Genomic DNA, 24,670 nt, shown 5'->3' on the forward strand with positions numbered 1-24,670 from the left:
GACACTTTTTACAAAGTGTAAGTGATTGTAGTGTCAATAAATGTTATTTTTGTAGTATTGACAATAATTTTCCCATCCTCACCCCCACTAAATTTATTAGAGAATAAGATAAGGAATAAGTGTGAACTTTTCAGTAGGATGGAAAATATGGTAGGCCTCTCCACCCTACCTTACCCCACCCCTTACCATCCCTAAATTTTTAGCATATTCTCTACATCATCTTAATTTTTTAACTTACATAATCAACTACTTTGACACCAACATAGTTAGAATTTGTTAAAGAATTTAAATAAAATAATTATTTTATTTATAATTACAAAAATACCCCTAAACTCTTCAAAGAATGCCTCAAGGGTTGCATCGATAAAGGAATTGGATACACCATTTGTGAGATGCAGTGTGACGCCCATTAATTGCAGCAAGAAAACCGGTGCTTGTAATATTATTCAACTTTATTTTCTTTTCACAAGGTCATACATTATATATACGTTTTTATAGATCATGTTCGTAACGATCTGGCTTAGTTAATTAATTAGTTATACTGTACTTTTTTTTGTCAACTAACTAATTAATTAGTGAAGCCATATATCGTTATCCCTAACCATTGAGCAAATGCCCCTTTGCTAGCTAGCTTCTAGCTACCATAAAGAAATCAATTGTATTGTAATATACTCCACCGTACCTCTATATATGTATGTGTGTACATGTGTAGGAAAGAGTGATATATTTATTTTCATAACGTGCGAATAGCAATATTCAAGATTCAAGACATCTACTAACGTGCATTTATTTGTTTTGTAATTGATATATAAAGAATGGTGAATCAAGTGATATCTACGTATCGATCAACAAACTCATCGAGTCATGAATGCCAGGGGACCATATTATCATAAGTAAAGTGAAAAGAATTAATAATATTATGGATCGGTTATGCTTTACTTACGTACAAGATTGTTCAATGGACGGTGTTCAGCTTAGATTATGCATGTGTAATGAGTATTATAGCATAAGGGAGCTGTATCGTATTACTAGGCTAGAATAGGGATGGCAAAAACCGGGTCCGGGTCCGGGTTTGGCCTTTCCGGTTCCGGACCCGGATATCAATTCTCCTTCCCGGATCCGGATAAAAACCCGCATTTTCTTTCTCCGGGTCCGGTACGGGTTCAACCCGGAAAAATCCGGGTTTCCGGATTGCGGGTTTTAAACCCCGAAGGTTGGATTCTGGAACAATGAAGCCTTTGTGCATGCCCCTTTTGGCTCTGTACAAGAGTGGATTAGCTGTTTCTTTGAGGTGTCGGTTGAGACACCGGCGAGTCCAGGAGGCAGCGGCCATGAAAGCAGTGAGCAAGGTTTGAGATCCAGCATCCACGAACAAGAGAGAGATGAGATCGAGCAGCGGCAAGAGTGGATTAGCAGTTTCTTTGAGGTGTCGGTTGAGGCACCAGCGAGTCTAGGAGGCGGCAGCCATGAGAGCACCGAGCAAGGGTTGAGATCTAGCATCCAAGAATAAGAGAGAAATGAGATCGAATTTGATGAGAGATGAGAGATAAGGTTGAATTTGATGGTGCCAAAGATTGTTTGTTGCTTTTGATGATGAATTGACAATGATTTAAATTGATGTTGAGGATGCTATTGATTGTTATTATTGTTGATGATGAATTGACGATGGGTGGATGATGATGAATTGAATTGATGTTGAGGAAGAGGAAAATAAAGGTGGCGGCTGGGGTGGGGATTTAGGGTTTCTTTTGGTTTTTTTCCTTTCTTTTTTTTAACTTTTGGCTTTTATATTTATATTGAATAATAAAAATTAATTAATTATTAATACTGTAGTGCGGGTCCGGGTTCCCGGAATCCGGGTTCGGTTGAACCCGCAACCGGACCCGCATGTATCCGGGTTTGAAAAAATGCTACCCGGATCCGCATTTTTATGTACCCGGGGCGGGTTTAACCCGGCCCGGATCGTCCGGGTTTATCCGGGTCCGGGCCGGGTCTGGAAAAATTTGCCATCCCTAGGCTAGAATATTATCAAGCGCACCAAACTGAGTTAAAATAAAGAGATAAAAAAAAAAAAACAAAGATAAATAATTATTATATGTTATTGCAATTAAACAATGATGTTTAAACTTTAAACATGAGTTTGATTGAAGGTAATCTGAGGGCTGGGTGGTGACCACGGTCCTGGACACCTAGGAGGATCTGGTGGAGGGCAAGGAGCGCCGTCGCTAAAAGAACAAACACACTCATCAAAGGGGATTCCTCCGCCGGCAGACCGACAAAACGCCGTTACTTTTCCAATTCTCCGCCAGCACGGCCCGCACAATTTCATGCACTCTTCCACATCACCGGGGCACCCGCCTCCCCTCACCGTTACTTCACACCCTTGAACTGTATATGCATGCACACACAACACACCCATAATTTCAATGTTAATAAAGACGTAACGTAATTAATTAAAGCAATAATTAATTTCATATACACACACACACACACACACCTGGACTGACTATTGAGAGAACAAGGAGAAACGCAATTATTGAAACTGAGAGAGAGGCCATCTGTGTTGATTCTTTGACGGACCGGTAGGTGATTCTCACAACTTGCTTTTGTAGAATACTACTATGTAATAAAGAGAAGATGAACATTGGCTTTTAAGGCCTAATTTTTACAAAATTTTCAGTGAAATAAAAGTAAGTAACCAATCATCATAAATCATGGATTCGTACTCCAAATTAATATATAATATCATTCATAAGATGGCTATGATTTCTTAACATATATAAATGCCATAATGAATATTAGGCAACTATATCTTCATTGAAAAGAATCATTGATAAAGATTTTTTATCATATTAGAAATGAAAAAAGAAAAGATTAATGAATATAAAGTTTCATGTGATCAATGTATTATAATTAGTTTCCTGCCATAGGGGGTTGTCCACTAGTATCAATTATAGAGTACGTTTGAAATGAGGTTAGACAATTGTAACTTAAAAAATACATGATTAAAGTGTTTGGTAAACACTAACTGCTTTAACTTGGAAGTTATGTTGATATGATTTTTCACTTGTATCATAAAAAATATATTATATCTTTAATAATTTTGTCAAAATTATTATTTAAAATTTATATTTACTATATATTATTAATTTTTGTTTCATAATTATAGTTTTTTTTATAGCAGCTGTACCTTAAAAACTACAACACCTCAATTCAAACGAGTCCATAATCTTGGATAAATTTTTTTTCAAGTAGGGGATTCATTCCTTAAAAATAAATTTTAAAGTTGTATTTAATTTATTTAATCTCATTTTTTTAGTTACAATACTCCGCACCCTAATGATGTTTTTTGGGACATTAGATTACCAATCATCTTTAATTTTTCCTAAAGAGTGCTGCTAAGTATCGAGAGGGACAAGAGAATGACGAGAGAAATGGCAGCAGTGCTGCCGTTTTGCCTCTCGTTACTCTCACTTGTTAAATCATTAAAAAAATATTAAAAAATTGAATAAAAAAATGGCGCATAAAATCTAGCAGGCTTTCACTTTCCTCAGCTTTCACTTTCCTCTCTCTCTCACGCAGGCTTCACTCTTCACTTTCCTCTCTCACGCAAATCACTATCTTCTCAACTGTTCACGACCTCCCTCTCCAGCTAGAGCAACTGTTCACGGCCTCCTCCATCTCCAGCCAGCAACCGGTCACGGCCTCCTCCCTCTCCAGCCAGCGACCAGCAACTGCTCATGGCCTGTCCAGGCAGCCTTTCACGACAGACACGAGAACCTCAAGGTTTCTGATTTTGGGTTGTCGGCGTTACCGGAGCAGATCAAGAATGGGATGCTGCACATGGCTTGTGGGACGCCGTCTTACACGGCGCCGGAGGTGGTGGCTCGGCGCGGGTACGACGGAGCCGTGGCCGATGCGTGGTCTTGTGGGGTGATACTGTTTGTGTTGCTTGCGGGTTACCTGTCGTTTGATGATAGCAATCTTCTGGCTATGTATAAGAAGATTAATCGGAGAGATTATCAGTTCCCGTCTTTTGTTTCAAAGCCCGCAAGATCGCTTATTTATCAGCTCCTTGATCCGAATCCGAAAACGAGAATGAGCATAGAGAAGATCATGAACATTTCTTGGTTCCAGAAATCATTGCAACAACAGAGAAAGACGGGGTAAGGAAGCAGTCTTTTTCATTGATGTTATAGGGATATATTATGAGTTCTGACTTCATGCGGGGTTTGATTTTGTAAATCAGATCAGTTTTTTGTTTAGTGGATTTAGTTTAAATGGAATTCTCGGGTGTTTCTTCAGTTGCCTCTTCTGTTCTGCTCTCTTTGTTTATCATGCAAACTTTATTTTTTTTTCTAATCCCAAAAGGCATGCATTTCCAGAGGTAGGAAGAAGCTAAATCTTTATGTTAAATGCTAAATTTTTCAAAAAAAAAATATGGTTGTCTCAGTGCTTCCTGAAGACGCAGAAGCAGCCTAACCAAAGTATGAACTGTTTTAAAAAAAAAAAAAAGGAAAAAAGCAGCACTTAGATGTAGCATTTTAGCTATCGGGCTATCTGATATCACAGTCATGATTTCTTTATGTTAGTTGCCTAATAAGAATATGTTCATCTGCAGCGCTTTTTTAACAACACACCATCGTCATAAGCCACCAAAGTTCATGATGCAAGTGCTTTACTGAATCTGTTGTTCAAGTGGATGCTGGTATCCAGAAGTGTGGTAGTGATATTCTAATACATAGCAAACCAATCACATAAACGCAACCATTTAACGTTAAGAATCGGGGGCGGAGACATCATAGTGATTCACTTGGGGCTTATTCAACAGTAATATAAAAAAAATTTAAAAAATAATAAAAATATAAATTTAAAAGATTTATAGTACTTCAGCATATGTTTACAATTGTCTTTTACGAGTTTTCATACATTAATACATTGTATTATAACTTTATTATCAATGTTATTAAATAAAAATTTTTCTATGTAAACAACCAAAATAAAATGATGTTTAGGGATTTTTTATGGGCGCTGGATTAGTGGTGGAATTGGAAAAGTAAGATTAATAGAAAAAATTATTAATGAGTTTGTGGGCCGTCTAAAAATTAAATTAATATTAATATTTATGGGTTTGATTTTAGTTTGCAAAGCCCATCTTTTTTTATTTGAATTTAAAAAATTAGAGTATGAGAATTTAAGTATAACTATGTATTGTAGGCTTGACTATAAATTAGTGGGGGCTTTAGAAAAAATTATTGAGAATTTTAAGAAAACTAAATTAATTATTAAAGAATTTTTTTTTTCCAGTGGGGACTAAGTCCCCACTGGTCCTATAGTCAATCCGCCCCTGTTAAGAATCGAATATAAAGATTCCAACTAAATGTTGTCAAAACTCCCGATTTGGTGTGCCAGTTGGCTCAAGATGATGTGAAAAGCCAACCATGAAAATGCATAGGCAATCGTTTTTTCCTATACGTGCAAACGCATGATCTGCAGTGTGTAGATATTGAACAGCCCATACCACAGGTGTTGGGAATAATACAACAATAATTGTAATGCAGACAAATAATACAAATTGATTTACGTATGTTCATTACAACTAAACAAAGCTTGATCCCTATTACAGCAACTCAGGATAAGGGGCCACAAAAATTGGCAATAGGCCCTCGTAGGACTCTAGTCCCAGGAGCTTTTTCAGCGAATACATAATGTACAACTGCTAAATACACTACCATGACATACAACTATACATTTATCAGGAGTTTTGAGTCAAAATTTTCTATATCTTTACACAAAATCAGAGACTTGTGCGTACTAAAAAAAATGGATTAAGAGAAGATCTAAGCATTGTTGTAATCATCATCACATTCTCCGATCACAGATGACAGGGTCGACATCCATGCCTGCAAACCACTCTGAGCATTCTTCTTCCTTGTTAATTCCAGCTTGTTTACAGCTCGCTTTGGTGATGGCGATTTGCGTGAGAGGAGCGTGAGGGAGAGACGAAAGTCAGGCTGGAGATAAATTGATAAGATTCCCTCTGCACGCACCGATAAAAATGCTCTCTCTCTTATTCACTCTCTTATTATTTTAATATCTTAACACAGCGAGAAGAACGAGAAGAGTTGCTCGCGTTTCTCTCGGTATTCTCTCGTTCCTCTCGCTCCCTAGCATTTTCCTTTCCCAAATGAATAAACACCCTACAGGAACATGATGCTTTTTCCATGTCAATCCATTGATATAAGAGCCTATTTTTAATGTAAAGTAGGAGTAATCTACGACTACCAATATGATTTAGTCAACTTAACCCCATTTTACATAATGAAGAAAGGAAAACAAAACAAAAAATCAATGCACCCTTTATTTGTCTTCATCTTTTGAACAGTAAATGAAGATAAAGGAGTGTTTTTAAAACTTGAAGCTAAAATTAAAGATTATTATTTTGATTAGACCTTAAAAAAATCAACTATTAAATGATTTTACACATTTTATTGATTTATTTACGGTGTTCATAAAATGATTAATTACAACGTTACTTTTTCAAATTAGAATTTACATGTTAAGATACCTATCATTGTTTTATAATGACATCTTATTGTAGCCGGTAGATTACAAGGAATACCACGTTTAAATGAACAAACACACTTATAAACAGCGATTCCTTATCCCACCGCCTGAAAATATATGACCGACTACCCAGTAAAACGGATGGCATACTTCAGGCATGCCCGCCTTCGCATCAGGACAGCAACCACATATGGCAGCTTGTGTACGTGCACCAGCTTTCACTTTTGGTACAATAGTTTCAACTGCATGCAAAGAACATTAAAGATATTAATACAATTTTAACCATAAGTGCAAAATGCATGGCAATTAACTAGAACAAGCTATGTGCAGTCAGAAGTGTGCGAGTACATGGATATTGAGAGACCGAAGCAAGCACTAGGATGACCAAAGACAAAAGAAAAGATGAAATGAAAGAGAAGTGTATTGGTGTACGAATGTTTTGGCAATGATGATGATTTTTATAGGTCAAGGATTTGAGGAAGTAGTCATGAGAAGTGTATCCTCTACCAAGCAGATCAGAAATGCTGTGTTAAACGGGACCATCCGTAAGGATTTACTTATTAATTACACATAGTTTTACACTTCTTTATGTCGTATGCCAACTGTTTTCCTGGAAGTACTAGTGGGGCAAAATTTGCTTCTTTGCTCTTGAAAATTTTCCACGAAAATTTCACGGGCTGTTGGGCTTGATTAACTTCTAAGTTGTGGGTCGGGTCTCTGATTTTCCTCGGTTTTCGGGGTTCATGACTTCCTTGTTGACTGGTTTCAAAACGTTCGAATTTTTTCAGATCCAGGTTTCATCTCTAAAATTATTATCTTTGAACCTCCGTTGATGGCTGTTAGATGTCAAAAGGTTTGCTCATGAAAAAGAATGACATGGTTTGAATAGAAACATTAAATAGCAAAAGTCTTTAAATCACCATTTTGCATTGGTTCCCAGTATACAGTGCGTTCAATCATAAATTAAAAAAACTGAAGCCGCCATTTTTCATTCAAATTGGTCGGCATCATTAATCCCTTTGTATTTAACTCCAAGCAACAAATTTTACATCAACGCTCGTATTGCCTTTTCATTTTGAATTTGATCTTCTCAACGCATGCTGATTTATCAAATTTCATGCATTTGGAAAGATCATTAATATATTAAAGTGTAATTTCTTAAAATAAAAATCTCATAAGTTTTGACTAGTTAGGAATAGAATCCTCTTCTCATTTATTTTTTCATTTTTTAAAAGGATATATAATTGATAATTACTATAAAAAAAAATAAAAAATAACCCAACCAGAATGTTGAAACTGCATTAAGTTGTCTCTCGAATTAACTTGTCTATGGTGGTTGTATCGATCATATGCCTAACAAAAACATCTCATATGGAAACTCCAATGTACCTCAGTGGATACAACTACTTGTACGTTACAAATGGCTTCCTTCTTTTATGCTTCACTCACTCATAACCTCTAGTCCTCCACAACATCTATATAAAGACCACTTTGTGAGGACACAACACACTACTTGTGAAAGAAAAAGTACACCAATGGCTACCTTCTTTTCTGTTTTTGCTTCATTAATCCTGTTACTGATTCCAGGCTCCCATTCTTCAAGTCTTCCACAATCTGATGTTGATCTTCTAGAGTTCCCATTGAATTTAGAGTATCTAGAAGCTGAGTTCTTTTTGTTTGGTTCATTGGGTTATGGCTTGGACAAAGTTGCACCTAACTTAACACTGGGAGGCCCAGCTCCCCTTGGTGCCAAAAAGGCCAATCTTGATCCTCTCACTAAAGACCTTGTCTTGCAATTTGCTTGGCAAGAAGTTGGCCACTTGAAGTTACTAACTTTCAATTTTAAAACTACCGTGATTTCTCTTTATCCAATTGTTATATAACGGTTGAAAAAAAATAATTAATTATTCTGATTTTCAGGGCTATTAAGAAGACAGTGAAAGGATTTCCAAGGCCATTGTTGGATTTGAGTGCCGGATCATTTGCAAAAGTGATTGATAAAGCATTTGGGAAGCCATTAAATCCTCCTTTTGATCCTTACGCTAATAGCATCAATTACCTTATTGCATCATATCTTATTCCCTATGTTGGACTCACTGGCTATGTTGGTGCAAATCCAAACCTCCAAAATGCTATTTCCAAAAGGGTAGGTCCTAAACTCACAAAACAAATGAAATTAACAACACACTTTACATTTTGGCTTATGTCTGCTTTGTAAGATCAGCTTGTTGCAGGTCTTTTGGGTGTTGAATCTGGGCAAGATGCCGTGATCAGAGCATTCCTATATGAAAAAGCAAATGAGAAAGTGCATCCATATGGGATAAGAGTTGCAGAATTCACGAACAAAATTTCACAGCTGAGGAATACTCTTGGACGGTCAGGATTAAAAGATGAAGGCCTTGTTGTTCCGAAAGCCCTGGGAGCTGAAGGCAAAATCGAAGGCAATGTGCTTGCAGGAGATGAAAACTCAGTTGCATATGACAGAACTCCTGAAGAAGTCCTGAGGATTGTTTATGGATCTGGCAATGAACGTGTCCCTGGAGGATTTTATCCGAAGGGAGGTGATGGCCGTATTGCAAAGTCTCATTTGCCAAAATGAACAATTAGAAGCTTGGAATTGTCTCTACTTAAATTGAGTTTGGTATGTTTTGTCTAAATTCCCTTTGCCAGGATGAATAATTGGGAGTTCTTTTTTTCCTGTATTTTCTTTTCTTTTATCCCCTGCACTCTATTGATGATGTAAGGCTTTTCTTGCCCTATTGAATAAATGTGAGAAAAGTCCTGCATCCCAGGTACATGCAATATTTGTTGCATCAAGCTTTTATCTCATAAATAAAATATTGAACCCGTGTAGTGGTAATGCAATAAGCGTCATTTTATTGCCCATCCCAAAGTAGATGGAAATTTAAGGACTAAAAAGTAAAATGTGCCGATTCATGGCCCGTTGATTTTGTAGTCAGGAGACCAGATTGATTACAGAAAAAGATTCATTTAGAAGTTACAGTTTCAGACAGTCAGACTGTAGTATTTTTGGCAATAAACTTGTGTTCTTCTGTTCATTCCTGAAAAAGAATACACAGAAGCTAGCTCTAATGGAATATTTTATACACATCCTGGAAATGTTTTAGATGCAAGTGCGATCTTACTAATTTAAAGCTGTCTATATGAAACACCTTGAACAAGCCTATGTTCAGCGCAGAAATATAATTCAGAGGAATAAACCAGTGAGCATTGATGATACAACTCCTTCCTGAAAATTTTATCAAGTTTTATGCGCAGCAAACTCATTCATTCCGATTAACAGTAGTGGCAACTGGCAACAAGCTCATTGATTTCAGGCTCTAATATCATCATTTTACTGAAGATACCGCCATTTTTGCTCTGAACCTTGAAAACACCCATCAGTTAAAACAGGTGTTGGTAAAATGAACTTGGACACCAGATAAGAAGGCGGAGAAATCGGGGCCTTGAGAAATTTTTTCGCTTCTTTGTTGAACTCATAGAGGACTTTTCTTTTATGCATTTATAATAACTATGACAATGTCAAAACTGTGCCGATTTTGCGTCGACGCATACTCTTGACGACAATTCGTCTCATTAATATTCCAAAATCCGATTTATCGTCTGTGTAAATTTCGTCGGTCCCGATTTATCGTCTATGTAAATTTCATCGATTCCCTATTTCATCTTCGGTGCGCTATGCCTTAATCAATTACAAGGTGCCTAGGGAAAAAGTGTGCTTGCTATCAAAGGATAATGAAATTATCTCGCAGGGTGATGTACAAAATTGAGATATTTTGTCCTGCATTAGCCATTGCAACATACCGACCTTAATCAGTAACGCCTGCATCGTGCCTATGATAATGAGATGGACATGAGAAGGAAAAAGTCAGCACAGTTTATTTATTTATACCAGACAGTCATAGCAAAGTCCAACAAAACTTCACTCCCTTAACAATATATACGCCTTTCCTCTGCTTATTGCTTACTAACATACATTGATATATAACATAGCCTCAACTCTCTGTGTCAATTGTTCTATCCCCCAGCTACCTAGAAGACACCAGCAATGTCCAAAATTGAGGGCAAGGATTTGCCACTGCCAGCTTCATCTCTCTGCTGCTGTTCTTCAGGGCCAGCAACAAAATAAGATTCCTTTGGATTGGTACCGAAAACTCTCTCTATTAATCTTGCTGGCACATTGAAAGCCACCTCCATGGTCTCTCGTTCCACTTGGTTCATTATGTTAATTTTCCCTTCACAATAGAAACAGATCATTCAAAATAAGTGGCACAAATTGAGAATAATACAATCTTGGTCTTTGCTATTCATGAACACATAAATAGATAGGCCTTATTATTTATACCTGCAAGGAAGTTTCTCTGGTTGTTCCTAGCGTTGAGGCTAAACCCAACTGTTAGTAACTTCTCGTTTGGGGAGGCTACAAGGGCAATAGGATGACCTGGCGGGATTATGAAGACGACTCCAGGCGACAAATTGGCGCTGATCTTTTGAAGCTCTCTACTGCTTTCTTCTTCCTCTTCTTCTTCTTCTTGTTCACGTTGTGATTCTTGGCTCCACCGGCTTGAAAGCGGCCCCTTCCTTCTACAACTAAAACAATTGTTGTTGCCTTAGAATTGTAATGTGGCACCATCATACCTCCCTGCAAAATTTGCAAAATTATTAGAAAAGTAGTTTTCCAATTAGGGATCACTGACTTTATTAAGATAAAAGACAAAATAAACACAAACTCTAATTCACTATAAATGTGTTTGGAACATGGGATTATAGTATATTAAGATATTGTTCACGTTAACTTAATATCAAAGTCCTGTTTAGAAAGAAATTGTGTTGGGTTAAAAGGGGTGTGCCTTAATATCAAATTCTTGTTTAGAAAGAAATTGTGTTGGGTTAAAAGGGGTGTACTAATGCGGCAACTACCGCATTAGCTAAATCCGATTGTGAGTCAGATTTAGCTTAATGCGGCAGTTGCCGCATTAACGTTTTGCTTTTGCATCTCTTTTTTTTTCTTTTACTTTTTTTAATAATAAATAAATATAATTTTTTAATTCAATACATTATTTTAATACAATGCTAATACAATACACATGCATTAAAATAATGCAATACAACATAATACAATACAATGTGCTAAACGCACCCTATATTTTATCATGTATTGTATTAAAATTTAATTTTTTTTGTCTTTTAACTAATCCCTGACTTTATTAAAGTCAGAAATCTCTGATTGAAAAATCCTATATATATGTATATGTATATGTATGTATATATATACCTACATATCTACACACACATACACATATATACATACATACATACCTACGTATACCTACGTACACCTACATATATATGTAGTGCTTCTCTAGTGCGGGCGCCCGCATTTTTTTTTTTTCATGCAGACACACTTTAAAACCATAGGGTTTAAAAGAATTAATTTTTAACACTTTAAAACCGTATAGTTTAAAAGTGTGTCCGCAGTATATATATATATATATATATATATAAGTGATTCTTCTTTTAGAATAGCACATTTAATGTCCATCTATCTTAAGTGAAGAAGAATTTTCTCCTTCCATATTTTATAGTTATCATCTTTTAATTTGGGAATGTCACATTTGATTCCAGAAAGGTGATACTCCAAAGTTGAAAGGTGATAACTATAAAGTATGGAAGGAGAGAATTCTTCTTCACTTAGGATGGATGAACAATGATTATGGTATTCGGAAAGACAAACTGCCTATTGATGATAATAGCACCGGAACTGATACTGCTCTATATATATAATATACACTTGCAGTAAAATGATGAGTAGAGCTGTTGTAATTACTTGGTTGATTTCGACATAAGTGACACCGGCATCTATTTCTTGTAATTGTTGGTAATCCTTTGGAGTTGCTTCGAAAAACCGTCCAAAATTGTTGTTATATATTGGTTTTCTACTAAGCAGATTGAACGGAGCAGTAGATCCCCTGCCGTGGCGCCTTCGTGAAGAAGCATGATGGCTTAATGCTTTGAGCTGCTCCTGTGAGGCTCTTTTGATTGTACCCTGCTGCCTCTGCTGAACCTCAAACAGACTGTGTAGTTGTTCACGTGGTGTCTTGTGAAAACCAAGACCATAAGTCTAATTAGAAAGATATACATAAAGAGAACAAACAAAAATGAAATAATAATAATAAGAAAATAAAAACACTACATTTAGTGCACGCTCAAGGATGTCATAGCTGAAGACTTTGTAATATGACTCTGGAAATCCACCTCCAGCAGCGTAGTATTCCTGCAGCCAAACAAGATAAAAAATTCATATGCAACACACTAATCACGAGAAAATAATTAGACGTCAACTGTACAACACATCAGCAATGTTCTGCGATTTGTGCATTTATGTTGGAGACTGGCGGACAAGTTAAAAAAAATTCTGATAATTAAGAGGAAAATTAGTACCCTGAATTGGCCTGGAGTATTAACAGGCTGAAGGAGCTTGGCCACATGTAGCCTGTCGACATTATCTTGGTTACTGAGGTAGTAAGTAGTCCCTGCTGGAACTCTGATTACGTCCCCATGCTCCATGTTGAATGACTCCCTTCTTTCATGTGACACAAGTGTAATCACTCCCTTTCCTGTAAAAAAAAATTAAATAAATAATTAAACAACCATGTTTAAATTGTTTAATTAAACAGCCAAAAAAACATATAAACTGTTGTTAATTAATTTCATCATTCTCACCCTTGAGTAAAACCAAAATAGTTTCAGCATCAGAATGATGTGGCACAACTAAGGTGCTGGGATTTGCCTCGAGAATGGCCAATCTGTAATTGTCGATGCCGCGAAGAAGATGAGATTTCTGACTGAACCTCTGTAAAACCCTCATATGACCTGAATCGGACCTCACCCGATACCGGAATCTTTGTGAGTGAAAGTAGTAAGGATTGTTCTCCTCCTCTTCTTCTGATCCTTGCCAGTTGCTTGAGGGGTTAAACTTTCCCTCTTTTTCTCTTCTTCTTTGCCCTTTCTGTCTGTGTTTCTCGCACCAACTCTTGCACTGCTGCTGCTGCTGTTCCCCACTCTCCCGCCTCTCGCATTGCTTTAAACATTGCTCGTGTTGCCACTTCGGGTCCCGGTGATGATTATTGCCTTCATCTTCTTCTTCATCATCATCAACAACATAATCTCTTCTTCCTCCGCCTTGTTGTTCTTTGTAATGTCTCTCACATCTTCTCTGCACTGCCTCTTGCTTCTCGCATAGTTGCTTACACTGCTTGTACTCTTCCTCCGGGTCTTGTGGCACGATATTGATGTCTTCAAATTGTTCTATTTCTCTCTCCCAATCTCGCTCCCGTTGCTCTCTGTGGCGCTCTTCCTCACGCTCCCTAATCGCCTGCTGCTCTTTACAGCGCTTCTGACACTGCTGCTGCTGCTCCCGGTCAGCTCTCTCATCAGCTAGACAGCGTTGCTGGCACTGCTCGAGCTCCCGTGGAGAGCTCTCCGGTTCCCATTCACTGTACCTCCTCTCACAACGAGCTGAACAAGAAAACAAGCCTGACAACTCCTCCTCCGTTTCACGGCATCGATCTATACATCGGTCGACCGCCGTTTTCTGCCCTGCAGGGATCTCATAGCTGGAAGAGATCAAGAGAGTGAACAGGAAAGAGAATAACAAAGGAAAAGGAAACTTAAGATTTGATAATCACCATAGCAGCTGGTTGCTTCTTTTTGGGGTGCTGATCATTCAGTGAAGGGAGTTCAGTCGATTTATAGAGTTTGCATGCATATTACATTTGGCTTGTGATTGCATGCAAGGTGACATGTGTTTGATAAAACGACAGAGACCTTTTTTTGTCACTTTGTAAAGAGGTAATGGTGCGCCGCGTTCCGATGATCACTTCACGTGGTCATACCAGAGATAATAGACGAAGCAGAGTTAGCCTGATGCATTTTAATTTCTCTGGACGTTATTGAATTACATAACATTTGTAGTTAAAGTACACACAAGAACAAGATTTGGTTTTATTGTGGCACGCTAGCTGCCAAGGGCGTTCTAATAAGAGGGTTTTGTAGGGGTGCCAATGGCCCAACTCGTCACAGATTTGTATGGGCTCTGCCTCCTGGGTTTGTTCATTTGGCTATCTGATTCTGATTGTGATATTTGGGCCAATATGCTTTTTCGGTCTAATCTTTGATGCCTCACTTGCTATCGTTGTTCATTCGGCGCTTGGCAAGCTCGTTTAGTCTGCTTACTCCAAAGCATAATTTCACTCATGGTTCCATTAATTTTCCATTTTTTCCCCCTTTTTCTCCTTGAACTTGGACCAAACTCTTTTTTTATTTGCACTTTTTTTATTATTTTACATATTAGATTATAAGTCTATTGATAATTATTATATCAAAATCTACATTTTTGATATAGCATATTTGTAATGTTGAACTTGGATTCAAAATATAATCATATTCATTTGAAGGAAATTTATACACAAGTAGATCTGAACTTTTTTTAAAAAATAAAATTACACATTTTTAGATTCACCCAATTTTTTATTATTTTTTTATAATAAAATTTTATAGTCGAATTGGTTCCATTATTTATAACAACAATAATTTGAATAAACTGTTTCAACGCTCGTCCAAAATATCTTCCAGAGTGGGTTCCACGGAATCCCAACCGCCTCAACGAAACACATAAGTCAAAACCGTAAAAGGCGCGAACCCAGATCCGTATCTTAACTAACTAACTTCTCAGCACTCCAAACAAAACCCTAACTCCCGCATCAACATACTTCCTACTTATCTTCTAAAAAAAAAAAAACATACTTCCTACTTAGAAATTGAAACCCTAGAGCCCAGTACCTTTCTCTTTTAACAATAACATCTTCAAGAATCACCAAACCAAACACCCATTGATTAATCATCCTCCTGTTTTTTTTTCGCAATTTTCAACTTCTTCAGAATCCAACATTCATCCCTTTTCCTTGCTTTCCAAGAAACTTCGGCCAAAACCCTAAACCCTAAAGTGACCAGCGATGTCGGCAGCACGTCGTCGGGCTTTTAGGTCCTCGAGCCAGGGGGAGTTGAGTGTGGTCAACCACCTTCGCCCAATTGAGTCTCCAGTGAGTTTTCTGGAGATCAAGAAACGTCCGGCTCCTTCGGTCACTATCGCGAAGTCACGCGAGGAGAAGCCTCCGCCCCGGGTCGAGTGGACGTTGGGGTCACCTGGGACGGATGATTCGCAGTCGGATAAGAAGAAGGTTGATGATGGGTTTTGCGGGTTTCTCAAGGCTTGCTCTTTGTGCAAGAAAAAGTTGAAGGTCACTGCTGATGTTTATATGTATGGGTAAGTGTTTGTGTTATCCTAATTGTGAAATTCTTTAAAGAAATCGATTAGATTACAATGAAATTTGAACTCTTTGGATCATTGCTTCAATTGGGCATTTTATTATGGTGTATCCTAATTGTCATAATTGATGAGATCATGTAAGAAGTAGTTCATAGTATTGTGCCTTACAATGTCTCGGTAATTAACCATGGAGTTTTGATCTGTTCTTCCCTAATTTCCTTAATTTAGCAAAAATTAGATATTGAACTTTTCTTTTTCCAGATGTGAGAACATGTTTGGTAGAGTATTTTGAGTTGCTAGCGATAATTTTTTTAAAATTAGACCTTATGCTGAATGTTCTCCTTGGCGCTTTTGATAATTAAGCTGCAATAAGTCCCCTTGAAAATGCAATGCAGCCAAACTATATATTTTCTACTCTTATATTTTCAAACTTAAAGCAGAAAAAATATAAATCAGAAGTCAAAAGGTAGAGGGTGAAATAGAATAGTTGTGCCATAATAACCATTCCTTTTCTGATTTTGCTTTCTACTTGTTTCTATTGTTGCAATTTGGACTTTGATTATCTACAGTTGTGCACCTTATACTATCTGTATGAAACTATGCTTCTGCAGTTACCTACGTGCATTTTGTTCTGCTGAATGCCGAGATGATCAGATTGCTCTGGATGGGTTTGACAAAGAAGTTTCTAGAGAACCATCAAAAATGGAAATGGGTGGAATGATCTCGACAAAAGACAGGCAGGGGTTTGGCACTAAAAGATTTAAGTAGTTGACTGACTTCATTTGCTAACCGCTGAGATGCAGAGCTGTTAGTTTTTCTGCATTCAGCTTTGCTCTTCTGCAGTGCGGGCTATGTCACATTGATTTTTTTTTCTGCAGCTGACACGTCCTTGTGTTCTGTTGAGTTACATATGCGATCTATCTTATCTTGGAACAAATTTTACTCATTGTTTCGTTGTTACAACTGTTGAGTTTTATTTTTAAGCCTATGACGTGTAAAGCCAACAAATGTGGCATGCACGTCTGTTAACAGCCTCAGTTATGTTGATCAATTGTGAATATGATTCAATGAAAGTAAATTTGAAATGGAAAGGTTTCAATTCTTGTGTTTTGTTTGCAATACATGAATTTGACAGGATTTAAATTCAAGGTTTTGAATCCCATAATGTTTGAAATGGTAGATGATCCTAAATTCAGTCTTATAAAATAAGGATGACCACCAAATGAATAATTTCATGATCATCCATCAACATAAATACATTGTAGCATGACCTTGCATTAGTTCTATTGTGGATGTATATTGCTTTTATTTGTGAAGAAATTATTAGAAAATTTGTCAACAGGACTCAGGCAGTGTGTTTTACTTGTGCTATAGCAGTGGCTTTTACAACAGAATAAGTAGTTAAGACTTGTGAAGCAAAGAATAAGACCACACTATTGCCATTGTCTGCATTCCAGAGACCAAAAGCACATGCTTTGGCCTTCTTTTACCAATTATCTATGCAATGTTATTTTCACTCCCCACTAAAGGCCTCTGATCATGCAGACAGCTCTAATATTGATGGGCAGGACCAGAAAAGAAAAAAAAAATTCAAAAAAGATAAAGCTCTGCAGGATACGAAGAAAATGAGATACCCAGATTTGTGATTTTGTATTTTTTTGTCGTCGATTTTGTTTTTCTGGTTTACTTCACTTTATTATAAATTTACTTTCACTATGTTCTTCGTGAATCCAAAAACTAGTCAGTTAAACAAACGGCAGATATGAATGCAAAGATTAAAAAGAGAAATAGTTTACAACTCAAAACTTTCCAATGCAACCGTTAGACAAGTAAGCTATCCTGTGCGTTTCAATTTTTGTTGTTCACCTTTGGTCCTTACTGGAAAAAGAATGGTCAAGATAATACTTTTATCAGCAGCTTTGACTGTGAAGGAATGGCAGGTCTCTGCTTTACTTTCTGCTTATTTACCTAGGCTGGTTACCCACCAACAAAATATCTATATTTTCAGAATGATTGTTCTTGCCAGCTTTTATCTTTCTTTAATTGACAGTTTTAACAGAGCTGCTATTTATCGAGCACATATAGTGTAAATGGCGCAGTGTGAAAATTAGAGGACAAATTAGTCATGATATAACAGATCAAGGTCAAAGAAAATGACATTGTCTATAAATAATTTCAGCAGTATCAAGAAAAGCACACAGGGACCATCCTTTTTCAATTGATGCAAAGCTGGAGCTCTCAAATCTCAATCACTCATCTGTGTTTTCTTTTTTGGAAGCCACTCCCGCCTGCAAGCGGGGACCAATTGAACACGCCACTCATTTGTCTCTTGAACTTAATCAAAACTGGATCAAGACAACTTGATTTTGTCAATTTTTCTGGGCAGCTGAATTCAATAGGTTCCATAATACTTGGGGACCTATCTGAGCTTACTAGAATCCAAGTGTTTATTGTATTATTTATTGGAGACAAAGGGACAAAGTATATATTAGTAACATCTAAGTTGAAGCTTGATGGCACCGGCTGCAATAATATTTGGCTGCATAAGATGAAAATTTCAGGAAAGGTTCCCATCGTGCAATTTATGCTTTTATTTTGAAGTTTTTATCTTTTTTATTTTTCAACTTTCTTCTCCGCTACTGCAGCCTGCAGGATTGCAGATTGTGGCTAGTAGTTAATAGATGGAGTTACATCAAACAGCAACAACCCGCAGCGGTTGGCTTTATGTTTTCATTGCAAGTTTGCACAGCTAGTCCAGCTTTACTTTAGAGAAAAAGCCTTTGATTTACGCAGCATGCTTTGGCTGAAGAGCAGAAGACAATGTTAGCCCCAGTTGGCCCCCACAACCTTCAAATTTAAAAGCATGTAATGCAACAGGCAAATGGCTTTCAAAATGCTGGTTTAATTTATCTGGGTATTTTATTTTCTTTGCTTCTTTTTTAGTGTATTTGTCTTTGCGTTTGAGAGAGAAAGAGCAGCTTTGTCATCATCATAGATTTAGGATAAAGCCGATGCCAATCTGCAATGTTATGTTTTGTTCTTCTCATCATGCATGTTTGGAAAAGAATAATATTAAAAGGAAGTTTCAGAACCAAGAAAATCATGCTTCCTTCGTTCATTGCATTCCTCCCGTGAAAGTTTATTAATGCATGCGGGGAGGAGGGAAAGCTCATTCATCAATAAACGTGCAAATCGTACCCCTAGGCCACAACAATTATAGCTCTTGAAAGGTATAAATCAGTCGCATTTGCACGCATGTTTTTGTTTTCTTTATTTATTTTCTGCCACAATTGCTTTCACTGTTTTCCTTTGTTGCCCATAAAGAAAGAAAAAACAATTAATAATAATCTAGTTTTAACTGCTAACAGTAAAAGGCAAGCGTGGATACAGAATAGAATAAGAATGCTCTTCAAAAGAGCAGCCGCTCTATATTAATCATTGCTTCTACTATGACTGCAAAATCTGTAAATTCTGTCTTGTGCTTTTCTAGTTTTGTTATGCACTGTTTCACACCACGCTAAAAGTGAAAGTGTATGGCAATAAACCTGTGAGATTATCAAGAAACCAACCTTTTTCAGTAAAATTATTAGCAGCAACTGAGAGAGAGGGAGAGGAACACGCCTTCTGATTTCAATCATATAAACTAAAATCGATTTTTAATGATGTTTTTTTTTTCCATCACTTTGGTAATTGAGTATCCATGGAATCTTTACTTCTTTGCATTTAAAAGAAAATGTAAGTACACAAATGATTAAATTGACCATCTTTCACCTTCTTTCAGTCATAAAAAAATGTCCTAAACTAACAAAAGAATCATGAACAAAATAATCCTCATCTACCCACTTGGCTTCTAAAGTGTGAGTTCATCCTGCAAAACACAAAAGCTTGATCATTATAAGGTAGGGAAGTTATCATTAACTTTTAAGTAAAGAGATAACCACTAAGTTCAAAATTAAAGTACCCTTTATCGTGCCAGAATGCAAACGCTGGTGCAGAAAACTTTTGAATGCCAAGAAGGTGCATGTTTGTTAATTTGCTAACAATGTATGATGATCAAAAGGTACATTTGAGTTGGCTATCTTTGGCGTTAGTCATCCAGTCAAATACAAAATTTACATCTGATCAAAAGGAAAGTAAAGATAAGGTTAGGGAAAGAAACCAAAACATGGTGAAACAAAGAAAAGTAAAGAGAGGAGGCTGACCAACCTTTTTTGGTTAGTGAGCAATGGAATGCCTCCATCACCCCACAAGGATGAAGGTCTTTGAAGTGATTCCGGCCTGCAGATGGGGACCAAATTCCACATGAGTACAGGAAGAAGCATAAAATCTCCTCAAGAAAATTTACAAAATAATGTAAATGCGAAACACTTTGATGATATGTCAAGAATTTATCCTGCCTCGGGATGTGTTTTCTTTTAGACTCACATAATCCATATGCTAGATAACTGGAAGAGGCACGATTCAGTTCAAGATTTATATAACGTGTAAGTGCTGATTCATCTTGAGGACCACTATGATTAAGTGCCCTTCTATGTACTTGCAGCCACACATACTGTAAAACCATAGAAATTAAATAAAATATTTGAAAAGCTTGATAGGGGGTTTCACCTGATTGATTGAGGATGCAAGCCATACTTGATATGCAGAAAGACATAAAAAATTTTCCACTGATATTTACAACCTGGTTACAACCCATTGAAATCACTTGGTTGCTGAAAAGCACACGTAACTGCAAGTAAGAATAGACATTTTAATTACTTCATAGGAAAGCTTACATAAAGTGACAAGAAAACTATAGCCCAAGCAAAGCATCACAAGCCTAAGTGTCTACCATTCTTACAAAATGCGAACTTCTATTGCATATATATATATATTTTTTTTGTGTGTGTGTGTGTGAGAGAGAGAGAGAGAGACCGAGACAGAGCATACTTGCATATGGATCATAACTATCCCCTTCCCCTCCTTCAAAAAAAGTTTAGTTCGGTGTAGCCATGTGAGTATGGCAAAAGCTCCTCCACCTCAATCCTGGAACTAGAATAGCTAATACTCTTCTTTAATCTGTTATGACTTGACTCAACCTCAGCCCAGAATATACCATAAACTGGTCTATGATCAGAGAACCTAGACTCGCCACGTACATAAGATAGTTGGTGAAGCCCTTCTCCATACCACAAAATTCGATCGCACCTTAAACAAACAAAAGTAGTTATATTAGTACTTTAGATAGTTAACATTCATAAATATAGCTGCCCGTAACTTATCCGAAGAATTTTTTATCTCTACATTTCATGAAGTCATAGTTATATTTTGTTAGTATTGCCCTTCAGTATGCTCTCATGCCATCAGGTAGGAGACATGTTCTTACCAAGCAGGTGTCCTACGCTTCTCCTTTGGGTGCATATCGTCTCCTGCATATCTGTCTGAATTAGTTGAATACTTGTAAGTTGGTGGAAAATAAATTTTTCCTTCATTCCATCCCACAAAAACACGGCCTTGTCTCTGCTCTTTCCGTAACTGCAAGAGAACCATCAACAAGTTAGATAGAAAGTACCTTACAAATTTATCCTAAGTGATGGAGGGCTCTTAAACAGAAGAGGAGGAGGGCAGAGTTCAGGGAAAGGATTGTTAACAAACCTGATCATTTTCTAATAATACCCTCCAGTTTTGCATCTCAACAAGTGCCTTGGCAGATCGGTAATTGAGGGCAATGCGATAATTCAGATCCCCAAGCCAAATCAATGCGATAATTCAGATCCCCAAGCCAAATCACTCGACTGGAACATAACATACAACAATTATAATTGAAACAAAACACATTTAGAAAATACTGAAGGTAAATAAGTAATGAATTGAATTGGAAATGAGAAAGGAAAACTTTTTCTCCTTTTGGGCACACATGTTATGCATAAGATTTGTTAGAAATGTATAAAATAGGGATCTTATGCAAGGACATAAACAGAGTTATTCACAAGATGGCAATATAATTCCAAGTCCATTATCATCAAAAAATTGATGTCCAAGAAAAAAGAAGCAATTTCATTTCCATGCTCTTCCAGACTCCCCTTCTCTCCTTTTTGTTGTAATTCTTTTTTTTTTTTCACTCATTGCAAGTATATGACCAAAAGCTTATAGATGGATAATGAAAAGGGAACCTACTCATGCTGAAGGATTGTTTCTGGTGATTTTTCATCACCCGCACTATTAACTCGAGGAAACCTTGTCTTTCTTAAGATCTCCATTACATCAGCATTCCTTCTAAGCTGATCCCCCTCCTTCTGTCCTGAGGTTAAGTGACTGCAGATAAAGCAAAAGCTTGTTTGGTGCAATAACATGCTAACTGCAATCGACCCCTGCAAAAGCAATAGGTAATTACTTAATGAGAGGTCCTAATAATTGAAGGAAATCACATCAAAATAAATGGGGAAAAAATAAGATCAAAGGAACCATGACCCCCCTCACGAGCATACCTTATTTCCAAGGTAACCCATTAAACCCCTGCCAACACAAGATACTTTCATGTTTTTAACATGATCTCTCAATTCACTCCTCACCCAAACCGTGAGAAATATGCCAACCATTTGCTTACTGGCAACTAAGCAATACCTTGAATTCCCAGGCATCCTATAACCATGTTCCATGGATCCAGATCCACTGTAAGACATTGGCGAGTATAATACAGTACTTGGTGAATCACCAGGCCCATTATCATCATCAGATGAACCCCATCTCGAGTAATCACTAGGCCTCGAGTAATCACTAGGTCTCGAGTAATCACTAGGCCTGTGACCCCATCTAAAACTGGGATCATAGTCACTTGGTCTGTGACCAAATATCACCCTATCACAAACACTAAATCTCCGATCAAGTCTCGGTTGCGGAATGGAAGGGTCATTGTCCATTTTCCAGCTATGAGTTGTCTGAAATGATCGACGATGGAAGAAGGACGAGTTCATCCGTCTAGCTGATCCCTCAAAATCTGCATCCATTTCTACAATAGGCTCAGGAATGGGAGACTGTGTATAACAACCAATACTTCCACTTGTCCCGGGAAGACTGTTAAGAGTCTTTCGAATGAGAGCCAGCCATTTTTTGGCAGGGCCATTGTCTTCTGCCCCGAGAACATTACCAGCATTTAGGGGAACTATCTCTTGAAATCTGAAAGACATGGAAAAGAAATGCTATTATTAGTAATGGTTAATTTGAAGAGTTTGGTAGGGAAATGTGAACATGAATAAGACCAGATCATACCCAAGGACATAAATGTCTGCAGGCGGTGAGGCATGAAGCCAATCATCAAGGCTCAAATTACTTGGTGGGGATCTTCCAGCCACATTCCATGTGGCAACAAAAACACTGCCCCAAAATTGAAAAAATAAAAGCAATAAACGCCAGACCCACATATATATACGATCATGAAAGCAATATTTGTGAGCAAAACAGAATTTGATGGACTACCTATGGTTCTGCACATCTATTATTCGAGGGTGGTCAAGATTCATTCTCCCTCGCCGAACTGGCTCCCCACTTTTGCTAAATTTCTCTGAGCATCAAACGACGGAAAAGTTCAGAAATAGTGACATAAAAAAGTCCACGGTAGGTGAAGTTCCTAAGACATTTTATAAAGGAAATTGCCGAATTTTGGTGGGTTTGTAAGGATGTGGCTCACGAAAATGGAGGTGGCTAACAATACTGTACCTGTTTTACTCTTTTTGATCGTGCAAGGCTCCCTCTCTGAGAAGCTGGTCCTATATTCAACTTGATCACCTCCTGAAGGAAGAAATATTTGTTAATGAACCAATCATTAATCATAAAACACAAAGTAATTAACAGGTTATGTGAGAAAATTCAACATAAAAAAAATGGTGTACTGAATTGGTTCTGCACAGTAACAATCTGAGAAAATAAAAGAAGGAAAGAAAAAGCAAAAGACAGAGACAGAGTATGTTCTGCACTTGATAGTTCAGAATGAAGGAATATACACTTTGCTTTGTTTGGTTGCTAAGAAATTGAGGTAAAAGGAAAGAACAAAAATGTTGAATCTTCAATGGATTCCTTCTGAAAAATTAAAGAATTTGAAATGTATGAAGTTCAAGAGCATGTACATTTCCCAGCAACCGACCAGGTTTTCCAATCACACAATCATCTGAAAAACCAAGGAGAAGAGAAATAAAAAAAGAAAAAATCGACCTCCGTAAACAGGATCATCTGCTTGAAATTCCTCAGTCTTGCTCTTGATATTGAACCACTTTCTGACCATTTTCTTGGACCATGAGAGCTTCACCAAAGGAGAAAAAAAAAAAAAAAAGAGTTCAGCTGACAATAAACTGCACACTCCATAGCAATTTCAATGAAGAAAAAAAATGAGAGAGATCATTCTAAAATATAAAAATAGAAAAAAAGAAAACCTTGCTTTTCTTAGAGTTGCCATCTCTCATTGTTTCAATCAATCACTTCAACTTCATATAAGGCTCTCTCTTTTAACCCTTTCCCACTTCCCAGTTAGCATAGAATCAACAAAAATATCCCCCAAGATTATAAGTTTCGCAAAACGAAAAAGAACAAGCTTAGAGACACAAACAGCAACGGGGTCCTCTTGTTTTGCTCTTCCAGTGATATTATGTTAATAAAACGCTAGAGTTAAACAACAAAGAAGCAAAGAACCCAGAAAAATTATTTGTAGAAAGACACTTGAAAGAGAAAGTGAATGAGAGACACAAAGACTTGAATGCTTGAAAATGAGACTAAAGATTCTTG

The 24,670-nt window shown here is 37.1% G+C and overlaps 5 protein-coding genes across 5 annotated transcripts; 3 read left to right on the forward strand and 2 right to left on the reverse strand.

The window, feature by feature from the left end:
- Positions 1-3,573: 3,573 nt before the first annotated feature.
- On the forward strand, positions 3,574-4,685 carry LOC18032607 (CBL-interacting serine/threonine-protein kinase 4). Its single transcript, XM_006419923.2, has 2 exons — positions 3,574-4,166; positions 4,622-4,685. Exons 1-2 carry the CDS (start codon positions 3,835-3,837, stop codon positions 4,683-4,685), a joined length of 396 nt encoding a protein of 131 aa, XP_006419986.2. The 5' UTR covers positions 3,574-3,834.
- A 3,417-nt stretch (positions 4,686-8,102) lies between these two features.
- Positions 8,103-9,314, forward strand: LOC18032447 (desiccation-related protein PCC13-62). Its single transcript, XM_024189560.1, has 3 exons — positions 8,103-8,392; positions 8,488-8,713; positions 8,792-9,314. The coding sequence occupies exons 1-3, from the start codon at positions 8,103-8,105 to the stop codon at positions 9,164-9,166; spliced, it is 891 nt and encodes a 296-aa protein (XP_024045328.1). The 3' UTR covers positions 9,167-9,314.
- A 1,306-nt stretch (positions 9,315-10,620) lies between these two features.
- On the reverse strand, positions 10,621-15,491 carry LOC18032249 (vicilin). Its single transcript, XM_024180298.1, has 8 exons — positions 15,430-15,491; positions 13,312-14,204; positions 13,030-13,205; positions 12,782-12,862; positions 12,442-12,709; positions 11,227-11,230; positions 10,934-11,178; positions 10,621-10,823 (listed from the first exon to the last, which is right to left on the reverse strand). The coding sequence occupies exons 1-8, from the start codon at positions 15,489-15,491 to the stop codon at positions 10,621-10,623; spliced, it is 1,932 nt and encodes a 643-aa protein (XP_024036066.1).
- On the forward strand, positions 15,318-16,942 carry LOC18032344. Its single transcript, XM_006419926.2, has 2 exons — positions 15,318-15,913; positions 16,528-16,942. The coding sequence occupies exons 1-2, from the start codon at positions 15,603-15,605 to the stop codon at positions 16,682-16,684; spliced, it is 468 nt and encodes a 155-aa protein (XP_006419989.2). The 5' UTR covers positions 15,318-15,602; the 3' UTR covers positions 16,685-16,942.
- Positions 16,943-19,672: 2,730 nt separating this feature from the next.
- On the reverse strand, positions 19,673-24,670 carry LOC18032633 (type IV inositol polyphosphate 5-phosphatase 7). Its single transcript, XM_024191875.1, has 14 exons — positions 24,322-24,670; positions 24,104-24,191; positions 23,612-23,683; positions 23,372-23,456; positions 23,165-23,269; positions 22,384-23,071; positions 22,073-22,266; positions 21,551-21,659; positions 21,282-21,430; positions 20,846-21,103; positions 20,525-20,645; positions 20,123-20,194; positions 19,878-20,034; positions 19,673-19,784 (listed from the first exon to the last, which is right to left on the reverse strand). The coding sequence occupies exons 1-10, from the start codon at positions 24,349-24,351 to the stop codon at positions 20,881-20,883; spliced, it is 1,743 nt and encodes a 580-aa protein (XP_024047643.1). The 5' UTR covers positions 24,352-24,670; the 3' UTR covers positions 19,673-19,784; positions 19,878-20,034; positions 20,123-20,194; positions 20,525-20,645; positions 20,846-20,880.

The sequence above is a fragment of the Citrus clementina genome, unplaced genomic scaffold, assembly GCF_000493195.1.
Source record: "Citrus clementina cultivar Clemenules unplaced genomic scaffold, Citrus_clementina_v1.0 scaffold_9, whole genome shotgun sequence".
In the NCBI taxonomy this organism is placed as follows: Eukaryota; Viridiplantae; Streptophyta; class Magnoliopsida; order Sapindales; family Rutaceae; genus Citrus; species Citrus x clementina.